Source organism: Anomaloglossus baeobatrachus, chromosome 2 (genome assembly GCF_048569485.1).
Source record: "Anomaloglossus baeobatrachus isolate aAnoBae1 chromosome 2, aAnoBae1.hap1, whole genome shotgun sequence".
Taxonomy (NCBI): domain Eukaryota; kingdom Metazoa; phylum Chordata; class Amphibia; order Anura; family Aromobatidae; genus Anomaloglossus; species Anomaloglossus baeobatrachus.
In genome coordinates this window covers 549305281-549326128 of record NC_134354.1, presented here as the reverse complement: position 1 = coordinate 549326128, position 20848 = coordinate 549305281, and the positions used below count along the sequence as shown (strand labels likewise).

General features: G+C 43.0%; 1 protein-coding gene across 2 annotated transcripts in view; it reads left to right on the top strand.

The window, feature by feature from the left end:
- Nucleotides 1-20848, top strand: part of MYO16 (myosin XVI) — a 926147-nt gene that overhangs the window by 345928 nt on the left and 559371 nt on the right. For both annotated transcript variants that reach the window (XM_075336677.1, XM_075336676.1), the window contains exons 2-4: nt 3277-3540; nt 13348-13418; nt 16747-16890. In XM_075336677.1, the coding sequence (XP_075192792.1) occupies nt 3315-3540; nt 13348-13418; nt 16747-16890 (441 nt within the window). In that variant the 5' untranslated portion in view covers nt 3277-3314. The remainder of the gene's footprint in view (nt 1-3276; nt 3541-13347; nt 13419-16746; nt 16891-20848) is intronic.

Here is a 20848-nt window from a genome sequence, read left to right as displayed (position 1 = left end):
CACCCCCTGCAGTCTAGGGGCAGGTGGGGCAGTCGCAGAGTTCATCTTACCCCCTCTCCAGGTGCTGCTGGTGGCTGCTCTCCTGGCTTCAGGAGCCCGATTGTTGGTGTAGTCATCTGCCAGGGCAGCTGCAGCCGTGGATCCCTTTGGCTTCTGGTCTCGGATGAACTGGCGGAGATCCTCAGGGCAGTTCCACAAGAGTTGCTCCGTGATGAACAAGTCCAGGATCTCCGGTCCGGTGGAAAGCTGCAGGCCTTGGGTCCAGTGGTCGGCAGCTCGGGCAAGTGCCCGCCGGTGGTCAGCCCAGGAGTCCTTTGGTCCCTTCTGTAGGCTCCGGAACTTCTTGCGGTAGGACTCCGGGGTGAGGTTGTACTGTTGGATCAGGGCCCGCTTGATGGTGTCGTAGCCCTGATCTGCCTCAGCAGGCAAGTCCCCAAGGATATCCAGGGCCTTACCCCTTAAACGGGGGGTCAGGTATTTGGCCCACTGGTCCTTGTTCAGATGATGCTGCAAGCAAGTCCGTTCAAAAGCAGTCAAGAAAGAGTCCAAGTCTCCATCCTTCTCCAGCACTGGGAAGTCCTCAACACGGACCTTTGGAAGTTTGGTGTCTGGAAGGTCACGGGTGGCTGATGAGGGCCGGAGCTGAGCTAGCTGCAGCTGGTAGTCACGCTCTGCCTGGCGCTCTTCACGCGCTGCCTGCCGCTCTGCCCTGCGCTCTGCCATGAGTATCTCGTAGGTATCCCGGTCTCCAGCCTGGAGAAGGGCCATAGCCATTTGAAGAAGGCTATCCGAGCCTCCCAGGCTCGGTGGAATGGCACGTGGTGATCTGCGGCCCGCTGCGGAGCCTGGTGCTTCACTGTCCATTGCAGAGCGGAGGGCTGGCATCTGGCTCGTTGAGGAACCTTGGGCGAGCTCCTCCTCATCTTGTCCAGCAGTCCCAGGTTGTGCGATGTCCTCTGCAGAGCTGTTTTCTGGCGTCGAGCTCCTGGAGGGCTCGTGGACAACCTCCTCATCGTCTCTGGCCTGAGCATCGGCCATTCCTTTGGCTTTGCTCCTGGTGCTATCAGCCATTGTTGCAGACTTTGGTCACTGACACAGAACTGACACCTGATGCCTCCACACACCTTACAGTATCTGCACTCTGACACTCTAGTGTTGAGCTAGTCTGAAGACCCCAGCAGCCACAGCTGCTGCAGGCAGTCTTTAGTGTCTGGGAGTATGGGTCTCACACTCACACACACTATTATCTCGATCCCACCGCTATGCCACCAATATGTCACAAACCACCGGGGGGGTCACTCAGAAATCCCCCGCGCTGGCTACCAGTACGTCACAATCGGGGGGTAGCAAGGGGGTGTCACCCCTCCTTTATACCTCCCGACCGACAGACAGAGCACGTGACGCGCTCTCTAGCGCCCCTCTTATAGTCAGGCCAATTATGGAATTGCCCGACAATAAGCAAGGAGGCCGCTATACTACTTATGCCGATTATTGAAGGGTCCCCGGTGAGAGTAGGGTATATATTCCCCCGACCTCCGCGGGCGGAATATATAATATCTTCCCGAATCTCACTGGCCTCCCCACAATAATCCTTGGCACAATTCGCTGCCACCAACCGATTTACGGTAACTATTAGCCGAACACACAGACGTGGGATTCGAGATCGAGATAACAGAACAGCCCAAGATTAATTATATAATTTAATCAGCTTAAAGCACACTAGAACTACGATATATACAATAGGGAATCTACAGAATATACATATGTCAGAGTACAGTTACAGATAAAGCATGGGTTACAAACAGGCATACACAGTTCAATCAGTTACCTTGTTGCGTCTGGCCACAGGGGGGCGCTGTAGACCAGGTTTCCAGGAACTCCCACAGATGTTTCCTACACGTGCCCCCAGCGAGAAGAACCTTGGAAAATGGCCGAAGCAGGGTTATCAACCTGGGCAAATCCAGGTCTCCTCCTACCTTAGTGACCTCACGGGGAAGCACTGCCACTCCCCCTGCATGGATCAGAATTATCCAGAAAAGGGGATTTTGGCCATAACTTTGCCTGGGAGCGTCGTAGACGGACGCCAATGCTCTCATTGTGACAGTTATGAATTTAGCTACAGAACGAGGGGACTCATGACCTGTCTGCCAGTTCCCCATTGGCTGACATCACGCCTGGGGCATTTCCCAATGTCCTGTTCCCATAAAAAGGGGGTGCCAGCATCGTCCACATGCGGAGACACCATTTTTATGGTTGCCATATTTATCGGAAATATGGCTTGCGAGATATGAACCATTTTTTACTGGAGTCGTTCTGTCTGGCTATTTCCATAGCCTTGCTAACTAGCTAGCAGCTCCTACTACAGGGTGACGGCAGGGAGTCATCCTGTGTCCTTTGTCCTAAAGCCACCTAATTTCCATATCACAGGACATGGCCATGGAGTTTGTTGCTAAACCAGTTGTGTGAAGGAAAGGGGGGGGGGTGACACCAGGAGATGGCTTCCTGACATACTTGAATATCATGATTTATCGTCATATCTCCGGATTTACCTCACAATAAGGTTCTGGATTCTGGGACTGTGCCGGATATAGCTTTTCGCTTCCTGGTTCACGTGTTTATCTAGTTCCATGGTGATCTTCAAGTTGAAGTTCAGATTGATGTGTGATCCTCCAGTTGTGTATTTATTTCGTACCACTCTTGCGTTACTCCCCAGTTCACATACTGTCCATCCTATGTGTTTGAGTGCTGTGTGCATGTTTTAATTTACCCTTATGTGTGATTATTTGTAGGGTTTTGGTTACTGTGTTTTCGGCCCGCCCACTGAGTAGGGGGAAGTAGTATCAGGGCTTGGAAAGGAGACAGAGCTATGTTGGAGGATCGAACCTGGCTGCCTTCAAGTCTACCTTTGAGATAAGGGACAGCACAAGAGCTCCAGTCTTAGGGTCAGCCTAGGAGCCCAGATTCCATCCATATACCCCTGTGACAGTTATGCCACTCAGATTGTGAAATATAATCAAAGATCCACTTTAAAGCATTCTATTTACAGTAAATGAGTGACATGTATTGAAAAAAGATAAAATACACAAAAAAAATACCATGACTATTGTGTACTGCATTTTCTATTAGCCACTTCTCAACTGGAATGAGCTTCATCACCTTTACATGTTTTTCAAATATTGTTTTGTAAATTGCTGTAAAATGTAACGTTGCAGTTGTACATTCTGATGGACCTCCCAATAATTCTCTTTTCTTTTCCATTTTCTATTTGTCTTGCAGGCTGTTTCCAGCTTTGTAATGTTTTTCGATCACATGACATGGAAATTGACCAGTGTTTGCTGGAATCTCTTCCTTTGGGACAGCGCCAGCGTCTGGTGAGACGTATGCGCTGCGAGCAGATTAAGGCTTATTATGAACGTGAAAAAGCTTTACAAAAACAAGATGCTTATAAAAGAAAAAGCAAACAGAAAAAAAATTATAAAGTTAATTTTCAGCTCTGTGACAAAATACAAGATGCAATAATCCACCATGATGACAAAGAAGGTAAGAGGAAGCTTATGTTTAATCCATTGTGTCCAGCCTTTGTTAATAATGGTGTAGAAAGAAGAAAATGTAATGGTTGTATTGTTTTATAGTTGCGTTGTCAAAGATTAGAGGCTTAACTGCCATTGATCCTACTCTACCTCTCAGCCCTAAATAATATTCATTGGAGTACAGAAAGCTGCTGTTTGCAATGTCCTTGTTCTGCCGGTGTCATTAAGCTCTCCTTATATCATTGAAATATAGACGACACTGTGATCGCTGTATGAATTGAATATCCAATTGAATCTTTTATCCTAAAGTAAACACTGAATTCTCCACAGAGCCAGCTGTTCTTTGAAAAGGCTTTTCTTTTTCATGTACTATAACTGTGTAAGGGTCAAATGGGCTGAGTTGTTCCGTTGTGACCCTTGAGACTACTGAAACAGGTTCCTCTAAGTGTTTTTGTTGTGAGTCCCTCAGATGTTTGCCACTCAGGCCGCATACCTTCATACTTGAAACTGCTGATGCAATAGCAAGGAAGGATTCAGTCCAGATTATAAAAATTAAGTCAACCTTACTAGTGGAACCGATGTACCTATGTACAGAAAATAGCAGGTACAAGCTTGTTGTTCACATCTTCTATTTTATACATAGAAAATTTGGTTTCATGTAGTGGCAGATCACTTGCAAATAACATTTTAGAAACGGCAGGAATAACTTGAAAAGTACATGTCACCTATTTGTTCATCACTAACCACAGCCCACTTCCCTTGATACCCATGCACCAGCCTGAAAAGTCCAGGCATATATGCTGTTTCTCCAGCCCCATTTTGCATGTACTGTTTCCGGGATTTAACAAGCCCACAGCTATATCTTATTGGGCTCATAGTCATACACAATGAAGCTGAGCTCTCCTTTTGGCTATTCCACTTCCAGATATCCAGGAAGTCCTGACCATTTGGGGACAGTTACTGTGTGTAGCCTGGTACCTTAGAGAATCTTCTTCCTTGCACACACAATCAGTATGTGGCTAAACTTCCATTCTATATTAATTAAAGGAAGCTGAAAACTGAAAGAGAGGGGTTAATCTGCGCTTGATTAAACCGTTCCTTCCAGGTTTCAGCTTCTTTTATACTATGGGGCTGCTGCAGTCAATTTACATCTATACAGTGGTTGTGACAATGTGTTACGGGGGGCTGTCTGATAATAAAACCTAAAGGAATATCAGACAGTCAGGGTCCACCGTGCAAAGACTCTGCTGCAGACTATGGCAGAGTGCAATACCTCTGTTAAACTCACAGAGGAATATAATTAGTAAATAAGGCAATTCCTCCCTTACTTGGAGGGTGTGTGGAATGGTCTCTGTTAATGATCACAGAGACAAAAGCAGTGAGTGTGAAATGGCACCTACCTAGGTCCGTTCCTCTAGTGGTGCCAGGAGACGGACAGCAGCGTAAGCCGCACAAAGCTCCTACCTGTGTTCGCTCCACTAGTGTGCGAGGACACGAACCACTAGATATGGCACCTGCCTAGGTCCGCTCTTCTAGTGGTGCAAAAGAGATGGACAGCAGCATAAGCCGCACAAAGCTCCTACCTCTGTTCGCTCCCCTAGTGTGCGAGGATACGAACAACTGCCAGATGCAGTAAAAGGAACGTTACCCTAGCGGCAACGTCCACCTACGAGTAGAATCACAAGGCCCAGCCAGACCATGTGCCTCAGGCACCTGCCTATGTCCGCTCCCCTAAGAGGTAAGGATACGGACTGCAGCCGAAGCTGTAAGGTATAAGAACGCTACCCTGCCGGTAGCGCTCACCTAGCATAGACAGAGAGATGCCTAGAGGAACGTGCACAGAGCGTCTACTCTCATGCATGAACCAAGAGGACTGAACGCCATGCAGCGTGCGTCAGGGTCTTATATAGACTCTGTGCCTCATCCAAGATGGAGGACACCAGAACCAATCCGCTGCCAGAACGACAAGAATGACGTCACGCTGGCCTATCACCGAGCAAAGCGTCACAAGCACATGACCAGCGACCAATCGGCATAGAAGGTGTCAGAGACATGTGACCACGTGTCACAAGCACATGACCAGCAGCCAATCGGCATAGAAGGTGTCAGAGACATGTGACCTCGTGTCAGCGATGATGTCACCCGCACATGTGCAATGGCTCCAAGATAGGACTTAAGGCTGCTTTACACGAGTCGATCTATTGTGCGATGCATCGTTGGGGTCACGGATTTTGTGACGCACTTCCGTCATTCGTAACGACATCTTCTCATGTGACAGCTCCTTGTGAGTCCAACCGATGCCTAATCGTTTGAAATTCGGCCATCGTGTACTCATCGTTTAATTCCAAAAAATCGTTCAGTTTAGTCTTCATGAACGACACATTGCAAAGTGTGACACCGTGTAATCGGCCAGCCTCGTAGTTGTTTGTGACGTCATTAAACGTTCAGGGCGTATTTGTGGTTTTAAATAATCACGCCTAATCTAATCGGATTGGTTGTAGCAGATACGTTTTGATTGGTTATTACTGTTATAAAATACGGAGCTGTAGTCATGATGTGTCAACATTCAGCCTTGGCGTCATGCACAGTGTTTTATAGTGCATTAGTCCTAATTTTTCTTACGTTTGTTTGTTCGCTGTCAATCGCCCCATTTTGTGACTCCTGAATGGAAAGCATACTTGTTGATGACCTTGGAATCTCTTGATCTCTTGTGAAGTCAAGTAGATCAAAATACCACAGCCGTGGGACATAAAGATCGGCAGTCGCAGCCCCTGAATGTCGTGACTCCTCGACTTTATTGAGTTCCTTTTTATATACAGTGCGTATTCCTTGTATTTTTTTCTTGATAAGATTTACATCCACAGGCTCATTAGGAAAATGGTTTTTATAGAAACTAATCAGATCCGCATAAGCTGCTTGTTTGATGCGTTTGTTACTATATTCAGGCGATTTAATTTTCCAAAGACAGGTTAATGTGCGATATTTTTCAATGAAATCACGCAAAAATAATTAGTTTTGATGAGCCGTCATCTGTGAAGGAATATATGAGAACATTTTATTTTACACTGTTATAATAAACATGTAATCTTTTTGTTTTTGTAAACGAAAAAAAACAAAAATTAAGAAAAAAACAAAACCTTATTATGTTTCAAAAAACATAATACACAATAAAACATACAAAAAAAAAAACAAATAAAAATACATAAGAGACACATTGTGAACGGCTAAATAACACAATAAAAAAACCATAAAAAACAAAACTAACCCACCTTTTGAAGATAGATACTCTGAAATCGACATAAACCAGACCACAAACAAAAAACAAGACTGATGCTAAGGACACACGAGGCAACAAAGACGGACGCAGAAGAGAAACAATATATATGGGATCTAACCAATCAACCACATTAGCAGAACTGGATTGAGCAGGTCAGAAGAATTCAGGGTGTGCAACAATTCAGACAACGTCACGGAGGGGTGTATAGTTTGCCTAATTACGCCTATACAAAAGACAGATTGACCAAAGGAAAACATGTGTGAAGCCTTTTGGACGTCCGCCATGGCCAATTAATATATCGATGAGTGCTTTGGGGTCGTTTAACAACACTCAACGTGTGACACATGGACAACTACCTATCAGCGATACAAACAAAAAAAAAAAAGACTTTGCCAAAGAAATCGCATGATGGATTGGCTCGTGTAAAGCAGCCTTTAGTCTCCAGTGCTCGCACATGTGCAGTAGCAAGAAATCTGGACATAGACTCCAGTGCCACAGCAACCGTAACACAATGACAATCACATCAAGTGAACAAGATTCCTACCCTTTGTAATCATCTTTACCTGGATAAAACCCTATTTGTGATTATTGTCTTTCCAGATCTTTATTAGTGACGGCATCAGGGTGTTCTGGTATGCTTATTACTCGATTAAGTATCATGGGTACTTGAGCACCATGTTCGGGTCCCCATCTTGCATGAATTGCAGCTTTTTTCAGTCAGTAAACATGCAGGAATTGCCTGGCAATCATGGTAATGCTGTAGCCATGTTGTCTACGGGTATTACTGTTATTGGATGGTTGCATTTCATCAAGACCTGGTGATGCAATGCTTGGCACACTCTACCCCGGAAAAAATGCAGGGATAGCTGCTAGAGGAGTGATAGATTTGAATTAGAGGCATATATATAGGGATTATTGCCTTGCAATCTGTAACGGAGTGGCAGTAGTTAACATGGGACTTGGGCTCCTAAACTGGCCAACAGGCTAGGTGGCCCTAGCTGTCTCTAATCCTAGAGATACGTCTGATGGTGACAATATCTGGGCATTCCTACTCCTGCTTCTGACTGGACGTGATCTAGTACCCCTTCCTTCCTTATCCGGGGGAGGGGCTGGGATAGGAGTGTGTAAACACCAACAGTGATAGACAAACAGGGGAAACAAAAACTCTATCACACAGCACACCCACATAGAGTAATCAGACAAGTGAAAGCAGAATAACTAAAGTAGGGAGGAAATAACCAGATGACAGGAGAATTTCCACAGCACTCCAATCAGCACGCAGTAAATCACCAGACTGGAAAACAACAGCACATGGACCGGTGTAGCAGAAAGCTATAGTCAGTGTAAGAAGACAAATTCTTCCGTCTTAGAATGGTAGAACAGGATAGGACACAAGCAGACCCTTTCGACATCATATGTTAGAGATGGTTAACCCCTCTAGAAGCATTATAATAGACCAGAGATAAGGAGGGGGATATAAAAACCCATGTCAAGTCTTTAAAAAAAATCACTTCAAACTGGATCAGGTGAGAAAATATATATAATCTTTATTAAGTACAAAAAGATACAGATTAAAACGCACCAAGGACAGTGATCCAAAGGATTGCACAGAAATAAGGTATAAAACCACGTGAAAAGGTAAAAACCCAGAGCCCAAATAGGGGCAGTCAGGTCAGAGGGATCACCATGAGAAGCAGGGGCAAAATCAGCCCAAACATGTGAAGAATAAATCCCAGTGGAATACACATGTAAACATAATACCAGCAGATAGCTTACTTACTCATGCATTTACACAAGACCTATCTCCCACGAGTCTCTATCAATGACTCCCTCCTTCTAATTTTGGCAGCCCTTGCACATAGTGCATAGGCTTTACTGGTCTATGAGTCCCACTCCTTAATAATGGGAAGAAAACAAATATTCTGAGGCCCTCACCAAGAAAAGGCCTGTATATAAAAATAATAAAAAGAGAGAAGAAAAAATAAAAAAAAAAAATATTTTTTTTTTTTCTCTTTCTATTATCTTTCACATACAGGCCTTTTTGTGTATATATTCTTTTACATACTATTCAAGACTCCAGCATCTTTATTGGAATCCATATCTCTCTCCGTACCATTTGCATTACTATTACTATTTATTAGTACCAGTTGATTGTATCCACAGTGACTATATATTAATGTAACTACCTGTTCCTGAAAGCATTGGTGGTAATTGGTGTGGGAGACTTAAGAGTTCCTGCTTGTAGTCACTCTTACATAGCTCTAATACATCAAAGACTCGTGTAAAACACGTATAGGAGTCTGATTCAGATTATAAATATCAAATTTATTAAATAATAACCAAAAAGGTAAAATTCATTTTACAAACATGCAAATATGAGGTAAGTGGATTCTATATTCACCCACCCATCAAAGAACCACCCAGGTCAACCCATCATAGTATCAAGACAATAAGTAAACAAACCCGTGCAGCTATAATGAAGACACACTATGTGATCAAATAGTCACATCAGATAACAACAGTTTGTGGACTTACCCATGGTGTGAGAATGGAGAGCCAGATAGTGGTGGTTCAGAGGTGGGTAGGCAAATATCCTTCAACCCGGACGCGCGTGTCGCCAAAGCTTCATCAGCGGGGTGCAGGCGAATCGAAATCGAATGTTCCTGTATGCATTGGTGGTAATAGGTGTGGGAGACTTAAGAGTTCCTGCTTGTAGTCACTCTTACATAGCTCAAATACATGTTCATTATACTCGGCCTTCTATTTGTTAGGTCTGAGGCGATCTGTGATTGCAGCGGTGCACACTCGCCGGCCTGACGACGGCCGAGCGGTGGTGGATTTCTGTGCTGCTGTGTGCGCATGTTCGGGAGCTATGGTGACGCATCCCTGTCTCCCGTGTGTGCACCGTTACTGGCGGCATGGTCTCCTCCACTACCTCTCGATCCTCTGCAGCCTGCGCGTGCGCCATTATGTCTGCAATCATACTATGATCTTGTACACCTGTGCTGACATCATATGAACAGCACTGATTCCAAACCCTCTACACTGCCCCTGGAAAAAGTACTAGCGAAACAATCGTTGGGGATCTCCTCCTCCCATGCACTGTGACCAATCTTCACCTCAGGTATATTTTTCTGTCCCCTTTTTTCTTTTCGTATATGCAGTTTGACTGCTTCTCTTTAGAAAAAGGATATAAATGTCTTTCCATGAACTCCTAATTCCATTATATGGGCATTTTACAATCAGAGACATGATTGTGCTACATTTGTGCTGTGTGTTGTCATGTTTTCCATAATTGACTATTGGCCTCTTTAAATGCCACTGTTATGTACACAGTTTAGAGTTACTGACTTGGCATATTAATATATCTTCTAACCTCTTGTACATATGATTAATTTTAATTTTACTGGTCTTAGTCGGTTTCATTATGTGATTACAGCCAGCCAGTTGTGATATATCATGATATATCATGTCTCTGACATTTATTCCATCCATTTTGCATGGTTGTCCGTAATTGGAGCTATAGGTTATCACTTACACAGAGAAAGGCATTTGTCATTACACCTTGATATTCATCATTATATCTATATTTTTGACATTCTTGTTTTTTCCAAAACTTCTTTATTCATGTAGTGGTCACACTGGCTGGGAGAGGGGGCTCAATTCTTATTTTCCTGTCCATCATATGCAGGTTTTCATTCACTAATTGCCAACCCTGTCTCTTGCCTGATCTTTTGTGTTTTAATTTTGTATTATTCACAATTTTTGCATAACAAAATATTTTAAAAAAGTTTTTACTATTTTCTTGGTTTTCGTTCTTCCTGTTCTCCTGTTATATAATGTTCATTGAAGAACATACCCACTCGGGAGCCACTACGTAGTGGTACCCCGGTGTGTTTATTCAATATTATGACCTTATCTTCATTTTGGTTAATATTTTAAAAACAATGTTTTTTATTTCCCTTGCATGTATTAGGAATAACATAAAAAAATCATAGAATTTATTTTGCCTTCACTTACATTCTACGGGAAACATCTTGTTATGTTCGTGATATATGTAACAATCAGAGCATAGAATAAAATCAGTGAGCAAATACTCTGCAATAAATAACTACAAATAGTGCATATAAATAACAAAGGGTACATACAGTGATGATGTTTGAACTATTGAATTTTATGCTCCATATCTCAATATGCACTATAGCGTCGAACGTGAGAATACGTTCATTTTATAGGCAATCAACTTAGCTATCTCATACATAAATTTGACTTGCAACTATTTAACATATGATTAGTTATGCAGATACTTGTCACTACATTTTCTCACATTTCCTAAAAGCTCAGTGTTTTATTAGGTTGATTCCCAAGCAAAAGGTCACTGGCTCAAATCGAGCCATAGAGAGGATTTCCCAAGAAAAGAGAAAAAGCATCACTCAGCTCATCGATTGGGGTCTCTCGGCCAAGAGTATTGCCAAACTGCATCATTTGAGTGCCATGATAGTTGGAAGAATATAAAATGAAGTCCGTCCATCCATTCAAAAGTCAAGAGGTGGACGTCCAGGTAAAAAAAATCCAATATACAGCTTAGCACAAGGTCTATCGGTCCTGGGTCAACAAACACGGCAGTGGAGGTGGCTTGCATGCTTTTCTGTAGTAAGATCACAGATGTCCATGCATCACTATGCAATGCATGTTACACAAGGCTGGAATGGTGGTTCTAAAAAAGGTGAAGAAACTTTGACTTCAATAGCATCATAAGAAACATCAGCGCAAGTTAAAAAAAAGTACAAAAAGTTGACAGTAGAATATTGGACCATGAGACAAAAGTCAAAAGACTAAGCTCTGATGGGAGCAAATGGGTCTGGAAGAAATAAGGGAAAAAGGGGCTAATGGATCAAGAAATTAAAGGAACTCTCAAGTTTTGCAGAGGAAGCCTGATGATATGGGGTTGTTTCACAGCCAAAGGCATTGAATACTTGTCCAAAGTTGATAACGGTCTCAATCATGAGCTATATGTAAGTATCCTACAAGACAAGTTACTTCATACACTCGAATACTATGGGTAGGAAAAGGAAGACATAGTGTTTCAGTAGGCTCAACAACCCAAAGCATACTGTATGTGCTGGACTAGACACCTCAGTCCCAGACCTCAACCCCAATCAAACACTTGTACTTAGAGTTGAAAGAAAACCTGTATTCATACCCAAGTGAGTTGACCAGTATGTACCAACATTGGAAACATGTAAAATAGACCTAGGATCAGATTTCAGTGGAGACATGCTTTAATCTGATGAAGTAGAAGAATTGCCGGCACTTTCTAAACTGAAGGTCATAGCATACAATATCAAATCTAACAGTTGCACTCAAGTAAAGGGGAGGGAAAAATAACTGAAGAATGTAAATAGTGAATATTGAAATGAGAATATGCATTGCTGCCCAGAAAGCATGAACAAAGTTTTTGAGAAAATATGAGTTATTTTACAAATAAAATTGGCCAAATTTACTCGAGCTCAGTTACCATACTCAAGTATGTATGCCATGTTCAGTTTGCGCCAGTTCAGACCTTTTAGTTTAGGAAGTGACAGGCAATTCTTCTACTTTGCATTATGGAGTTATGTCCTTTGTCTACGCACTCGTCCCAATGACCTCAGGTGTTTTAATTTTTCTTTTCTTTTGTAGCCCATATAAAAGATCATGATTGACATGAAAAGAGGCAGAAACTTAGATTAGGACCCAGTTGGGAGTTATACCTTGGCGTGGTAACTGGGCTCAAGTAAAGTTAGCCAATTGTATGTGCACAAAACCTCATTTTTTCCTCAAAAACTTATCAGAAAACTCTCTCCATTACTTTAGTCCAACTGTTATTTTGAATATTGAATCTGATGAAGAACATTCCTAGAAGGATTTGGGCAGTGATGAAAGCCAAAAAGGTATTTTACAAAATTCTAACAAACTAATCAAAATTTAAATTTAGATTTTTTTTAGGAGCAAAACAGTAACAATGCAACATAACATAACAAGAATCTGCATAACTAACATTTATTAATTAATTTATTAATAGCTGCAAGTCAAATTTATGCATGAGGTAGCCAAGATAATGGCCTATAAAATGAAGGTAGTCTCATACTCAAAGCTGTAGTGAATGATGAAACATGGAGCCTGAAAGTCAAAACTTCAAAACATTGTTGTCCTTTTGCTTGTCAGTGTAGTTGACACTATTTTGAACAAAAGCATAAAAGCTATCCCATCACACCAAATGTACCCAATCAGGATGATCCTTAACTTTAGTACTCTAGTATCTTACCCTGCTATGCGCCAGCAGGTCTAAAAATAGGCAGGGCAGAGCAGGTCCTAGTCTGACTGTTTTACACCATCCGGTGGAAAGCTAGACAACATGCCAAGCCCAAAAAGGGTGAGCCACACCCCTGTATGTACAAACTACAAGAAACTAAAGCAAATCCAAAAAATGTAACAAAATGTAAAATATTATATTTATTCATAATAACAATGTACATTTTTTATTCATGTGGTTTATAACAGTTTTGCAGTTACTAAAGGATGGAGCCGATCCACATACACGTATCACTTCAGGGGGATGCCTGCTTCATCTGGTGAGTGTGCATTTGTAAGGCCTTACACAGAGAAATTCTATAGGTTATTTTATAGGAATGTATAATACTAACCTTTTTTATTTTACATAATGTGGTGGGTTTTTTTTAATAAGATTTTAAGAATGAATGCAGTAAAAGTGGATTACAAACTTGATGGCAGTGAAACAGAGTCACTTGGCTATCATTTTATAACTGTAAATAATAAATCTTCTAATATAGCTGAAACCAACAAGGAAAAAGACATTTCAAAGGGGTTTTCCAATTTCATACTTCTCCCTTCTATTGGCCAGTGTTGTGTAAAATTAATAATATCAGAAAATACTTGCCCTCTCCAAATGCACTACCGACTATTATAAAACAGTTTGGGTCCAATTCATCATGTGCATTCTTCTTAAGCCAATTTTCTTTGACTTTATATTTCCGCTTACGTTTTTACCCCAAATTCATCAAATTGGTGCACATGATTCATGAATTTTATGTAAAGCCCCAAAATGTCTTTTCTGTATTTTTACTGGTTTTGCAACTCTTTAGTGGGAAAATGTTGCAATAATTGTCCTAAGCTAGATGTTGTACATAAAATCACTCCAGGGGGGACAGGAGTAAATTTGAACAAAGTTTTGCAACTTTTTTTTAAAACAAGTCACATTATATAAGTCTGTTTAAAATATATGGAGAAGCCATATTGAAGGAAGTATAGTAAAATTAACTAAACCACAAAAAACAACTTGAAAAAATGCTTTAATCATTTGATGAATTGTCAAAAATGAAAAAGTCACTAATTAACCCCTTAACAACTGGAGGCGGTAAAATGATGTTCTAGCGGTCATAGGGTTAATCGGTGCACATCTCAGCTGATTTATACAGCTGACGTGCCTGCTAGGCACGAGCGGAATTGTTATTCGCTCGTGCCGTTTTAACCTCTTAAATTGCGCTGTCAATAAGTGACAGCGCCATTATAATCACGAGCGCAGTGAACGTTTACATACCGCCGATACCGGACGTCACATCATGTGATCACGTGACTTCCGTTGGTTGTCATGGTAGCACAGGGTCATGTGATGACTCCTGTAGCTTGCTTGACTCATCTAGGTCATGTGCGCACATGTGCGTTTTGCATGCGTTTACACAGCGCTTTGCACTGCAGCGTAAACACATGCGTTCTGCATCCCCAGCAAAGTCCATGTAACCTGTGCAAATTCCATGCGCACATTGCATTTTAGATTGCAGCGATTTGCATGCTGAAATTTGTGGCCGAATCGCTGCGTTCAAAAAAGCAACATGTCACTTCTTTTGTGCGTTTTGGATGCTTTTCCCACTCTGTCTATGGCCGAGCAGGCATCCAGAATGCATGAATTCTGCACCCATTCTGCACTCAAAATACATCCAAAACGCAGCTTTTCGGCTGTGTTTTGAAATGCACATACAGTGACAAAACGCTGCAGAATATTTGCCACTGCAGAACGCAGATGTGCGCACATAGCCTTACTGTTTCACCCGGCCCAGAGCTTGGTGAGACATGAAATGAGCATATCTGCTGTTCACAGCTGTGTAGCTGTGATCAGCAGATATGGCAGAGCGATCGGACTGCTGATCCATATAGTCCCCTAGTAAAATGAAAAAAAAAAAAAGTTAAAAAAAGTTTAAAAAATAAAAAAACCTAAAAATTCAAATCACCCCCCTTTCGACCCATTGAAAATGAAAGGGTTAAAAAAATAAAAAATATACACGTATTTGGTATCGCTGAGTTTAGAAATGCCCGATCTATCAAAATATAAAATCAATTAACCTGATCGGTAAACAGCGTAGCGGCAAAAAAAAATCCATATGCCAAAGTTACGTTTTTTGGTTGCCTCAAATTTTGCGCAAAATGCAATAACACGCGATCAAGACGTAGCATCTGTGCAAAAATGGTACCGTTGAAAACATCAGCCTGAGGCGCAAAAATAAGCCATCACTGAGCCATAAATCCCAAAAATTGACAACGCTACGGGTCACGGAATATGGCGTAAAGCGTTCACCACTTTTTTCGGACAAACTTCTAATTTTTTTTAATCCCTCAGATAAAAGTAAACCTATACATGTTTGGTGTCTATGAACTTGTACTGACATGAGGCATCATACCAATAAATCAGTTTTAGCATATAGTGAACACAGTGAATAAAATATCTCAAAAACAATAGTGCTATCGCACTTCTTTTGCAAATTTTCCGTATTTGGAATTTTTTTGCTGTTTTCCAGTACACTATATAGTAAATTTTATGGTTTCATTTAAGAGTACAACTTGCTCCACAAAAAACGAGCCCTCACATGATCATATTGACTGAAAAATAAAAAAGTTACGTCTCTCGAAGAAGAATGGAAAAAAAAATAAGAAAGCGCAAAATCAGCCGGTCATGAAGGGGTTAAGAGGTGTTTACACTGAAAAATGGAGGAAATTCAATAATGAATCTGGCATTTTGTTTCTACTGTCAAATCTGCAGTCATACCACAGGGAAATTAGAAGTTTCTTGGAGATAGATGATTGAATTGTTTGTGATGGTAATTTGAGCTTTTGTGATAATAACATTTTATTATTTGCTGCCTATCTAATGTATTCTTCTAACAAGTGAATATTCTGTTAGCAATGGTTACCCAATATATATCCTCACCCTGCCCTCATTCAGTAGTTCTGTAGGCTGTGCACTATATGTGCCTACCAGTATATGTTCAGTGATAAGTGGTGCCCACTATATGGCCATCTTCTTGATGCCCTATGTTCAATAATCCCCGCTGCCAATAAATACATAATGTTATACATACATACAGCTATACAATTCCAATAATGCTAAGCATCAGTAACAGTACAGAAATCCTGTTTTAGTTCTTACCGCTCTAATAATCTTCTGCCACATTCCCATTTTTCCCACCCCTCCTCCAAATTTTCTGTTAATTTCCCCCAAGCTCTTGTCCCAATTTATCTCAATTCTGTACTTGTTTGCACGCAGTTCCCCATTGCGTGGTGTATGTGATTAGAATTCAATGTGTGATATGCTGTTCGTCGTTTTCTGCGGCTGCTGTTATCCATTATGACGGCTCAACAAAGACAGGCTCTCCTTTAGCCTCGGTGCTAGTGGATTTTGATTTTTATACTAAACTACATAGAAATAGTCTCACAGTATTATATAGTGTTGCTTATTTTCATAGGCAGGCATACTGCAGAAAATCTAAATTCAATAGTTGCTTCTATTAAACCTATAGCTTTGCGAATTACAGCTTTATAATCTGAAAATATTCCTAGAAATGTTCCTATGTTACTATAGCTGTGAGTTGCCATCCTTATCTCTTCCAGTGTGCACGGTATGATAATGCATTTGCTGCAGAAATCCTTATTGACCGTGGAGTTAATGTAAATCACCAAGATGAAGAATTCTGGACTCCTATGCATGTTGCTTGTGCATGTGACAACCCTGATATTGTCCTACTGCTTCTGTTTGTAAGTACACAGAATAATTCACTGATCTTACATAAATGTGTTACTTATTTGTATTGGGATATCTACATATTACATCTACACTACTCCTTTAAATCTATTCTAAATCCTTATGTTCCCCTTCTGAAGCTAAATTAGCTTCCACTCTTCCGGGAAGGCTTTGAACAAGATTTTAGAGTGTGCCTGGAATGGGTGTGAATTTTTGACTATTCATCCATACCACCATTTGTGAGCTAAAACACTGATTTTAGACAAGAACGCCTAAAGTTCAACCACAACCTCAAACCACAGGGTTGAGGCTATGGTCATCTGTCAGACAGTCATCTTCTTCTACACGAAACTTTACTGACCATGCCTTTATCGATCTTGCTTGTGTACTAGGGCAAAGTCATGGTAGAACAGATAGGTCTTTCCTTAAATTGTTACCAAGGCAATGCATTAGGATTTCCCTTCACTGGAGTTAAGGGGCTTAACCAAGACCTGAAAACATCTGTGGCGCCCTGGACAAGCCAGGACGTCACAGGTACTACAACAACACACCCCACACCCCGGTTAGGCACATCAGTCACACACACAAATCCTTGTTACCTCCCTCCAGGGGCTGATGTCCACACCAGGGGGGTGGAGCCAGGCAGTCGGCCCCACTCACCGAGGAGTTCACAGTCCTGGAGGCGGGAAAAGGAAGGCAGTTGTTTTTGGAGAGCGGTTGGAGAGTTGAGGGAAGTGGTAGTGGAGCAGACTGGCTGTGTCCGGGTACGTGACCTGGGCACAAAAACAGAAAGGTTGGCAGACGGTGGTGACCGTCTGCAGTCACAGGTACTACAACAACACACCCCACACCCCGGTTAGGCACATCAGTCACACACACAAATCCTTGTTACCTCCCTCCAGGGGCTGATGTCCACACCAGGTGGGGTGGAGCCAGGCAGTCGGCCCCACTCACCGAGGAGTTCACAGTCCTGGAGGCGGGAAAAGGAAGGCAGTTGTTTTTGGAGAGCGGTTGGAGAGTTGAGGGAAGTGGTAGTGGAGCAAACTGCCTGTGTCCGGGTACGTGACCCGGGCACAAAAACAGAAAGGTTGGCAGACGGTGGTGACCGTCTGCAGGCGAGGCCGATTGACGCACAATCGTAAGGACTGGGGACGGGCGGTGGCCCACCGGTACCGGCCCGGGAGCGAAGAGAAGCCAGCACCACTCGGCAGGGCCTATGGACCCCGACCAGGCTTGGAGTCACCGTTAAACCGGTCAAATCCATCAGCGACGGGAACCTCCGGGGTTTCCCAGCAGCAAAGACCCGACTGAAGGCAACCGCTCAACCGTGAAGGGAAATACAGCTACCACCACAGCTAGAGTTCCCAGGGCCAGAGCCTGTGGGCAAAAAGGGGCTCCTCTGGCAAATACACCGCTGGGAAGCGGGCTACTGGTGGGAAGCCATCGGAGCCGACAACACAACACAGGTGCAGGGAGAGACAGTCACCCCCAACCTACTGGGAGTGACCATCACAGCCGGCTGCGGGACCCGTCCATCCAGCCGTTTGTTTTACCAGAGACCCCATCTACATCATTGGCTGAGCGAGTACCATCGTGCCGTCTGGCACCGCGCTGCCCTCCCGTGACCCTGCACCTCACCAAACCCTGCCATCCACCTTCCAGTCACCATCATCGGGCCCCGGGACCACCAAATCCCCCTACCCACGGAGGGGAGAGAAAAACATCTCGGCTGCTCCCTGTCATCGCTTCCGGGATCCCCGTCTAGAGCAGCGGTGGTGTCCCAACCTCACCACAACCGTGGGTGGCGTCAAGGACAACATCCGCAAACCAAACCATCCCCTTTTCACTCACGGGCGAGGAGCGCCGCTCGAGTCCCCGGATCCGGCCCACTGCTCGAGCCACCGAGCGCAGCGCCCCGCCGCCCGCGACACATCCTCACAACATCTTACCTCTTATACTAAACTTTACTATTGGCACAATGCACTAAGGCATATAAAGTTCTCCTGGAACTTACCAAACCCATATTCATCCATTAAACTGCCAAAAAAAGAAGTATGATTTACTCTTTACAGTACTCCACCAGACGCTTGCCATTTTGTTTCACGATATTAGGCTGCTTGTCCATGGAAAAACCATGCCATGAAGCTAATGTTAATTCCAGATGAGGTTCAGAGCTGTAGAGTTATTGAGTCAGCAAAGCGTTGGTGACTTGTTCGTATTATGTGCCTCAGCAGCCGATGACCTCTCTCGTAACTTTACATGATCTGACACTTTGTGGCTAAGTTGCTGAGCTTCCTATATGCTTTACTGCTTCAATAATAATCACTCACAGTTGATCATAGAATATATAGAAGGGAAAATATTTAATGAACTGACTTGTCACAACGGTGGCAACTTATTACAGTATTATACTTGAATTCTGTGAGCTCTTTAGAACAAGTCATTATTTCACAAATGTTAGTAAAGGTAGACAGAATGAATATGTGCTGGATTTTATACACACATATATATATATATGTATATATATATATATATATATATATACACACATACATACTGTATATGTATACAGTATATATATATATATATATATATATATATATAACAACCAGTTTTGAAGTTAAATCCAGCTGCCTAGTATTGTGTACGTCCCCTTCTTGCTGTGTAAAAATAGTCATTAAGACATGACCATGTGATACAGTGTCTAGTGCTAATATGTTGACAGATCCTCTAAATCCTGTAAATTTAACGTGAGAGCTCAATCCGTCGAAGCTTAGTTGGATTTTGTAATCTGAAGAATTTGGGGGCTGCGTTAAACTCTTTGTCATGTTACCCAAACATGAACAATTTCTGCAGTTTAGAAAAGTGCATTATGCTATTGAAAAAAGCCAATGCAATTAATGCTGTTGCCATGAAGGGGTGAAAGTGTTCTCTAACAATGTTACGTAGGTTGTAGATATCAATGAAATAAATCATTTAGATGTAACAATTTTGGGCCGTTAATGAGCTATTAATGATTGCTGATCGATTATACACAAGTCATGTTGTGATGGGCTAATAAACTACAGTATGAACACAGGCTGATGAACAATGATGAGGATAGAATGACCACAAATACAATCATTCTGTCCTATTAGAGTATCATCTTATTCCTGTTTACACAAAGATGTGCTGCTGCTGACAGTTAAAAAATAGCCAATTACAAATTAAAGAATGTTTTGCTCATTTGTTGTATGATTGCCGGCAAGTTTAATTATCTGAAATGAGTGCTCCTACAAGTGCTCATATGCTGATTATTTACTGGTGTAAATGCACCATAACATCCGCATAAGTGTCGCGGGCGGAGGCGGGGACGCCGCGCTTCCCACTGCTCGGGTCCGGCTGCTGCGGCTACTGCTGCTCGATGGTGGCTTGAGCGGTGGGCCGGATCCCGGGGACTCGAGCGGCGCTCCTCACCCGTGAGTGAAAAGGGGGATGGTTTTGGGGATTTATTGTCCGTGACGCCACCCACGGATGTGGTGAGGTTGTGAGACACCACCGCTGCTCTGGATGGGGATCCCGGGAGCGGTGACAGGGAGCAGCTTGGATGTCATTTTCTCCCCTCCGTGGGTAGGGGGTTTGGTTGTCCCGGGGCCCGGTGAGGGGTAGGGATGGATGGCAGGCGGGTTACGGGGCCTGGCGAGGTGCAGGGTCGCGGGGGCAGCGCTGTGCCGCACGGCACGGTGGTACTCACTCAGCCAATGATGTACACAAAGTCTCTGGTAAAATAAACAGCTGGATGGACGGGTCCCACAGATGGCTGCGGTGTTTCTCATCCCGGCAGGTTGATGGTGACTGCCTTTCCCTGCACCTGTGTAGTGTAAATGGTTCCAATGGGTTCCCACCGGTAACCCGCTCCCCAGCTTTGAAGGTTGCTGAAGGAGCCCCTTTTGCCTGCAGGCTCTGTCCCTGGGAACTGTAGCCTTGGCGGTG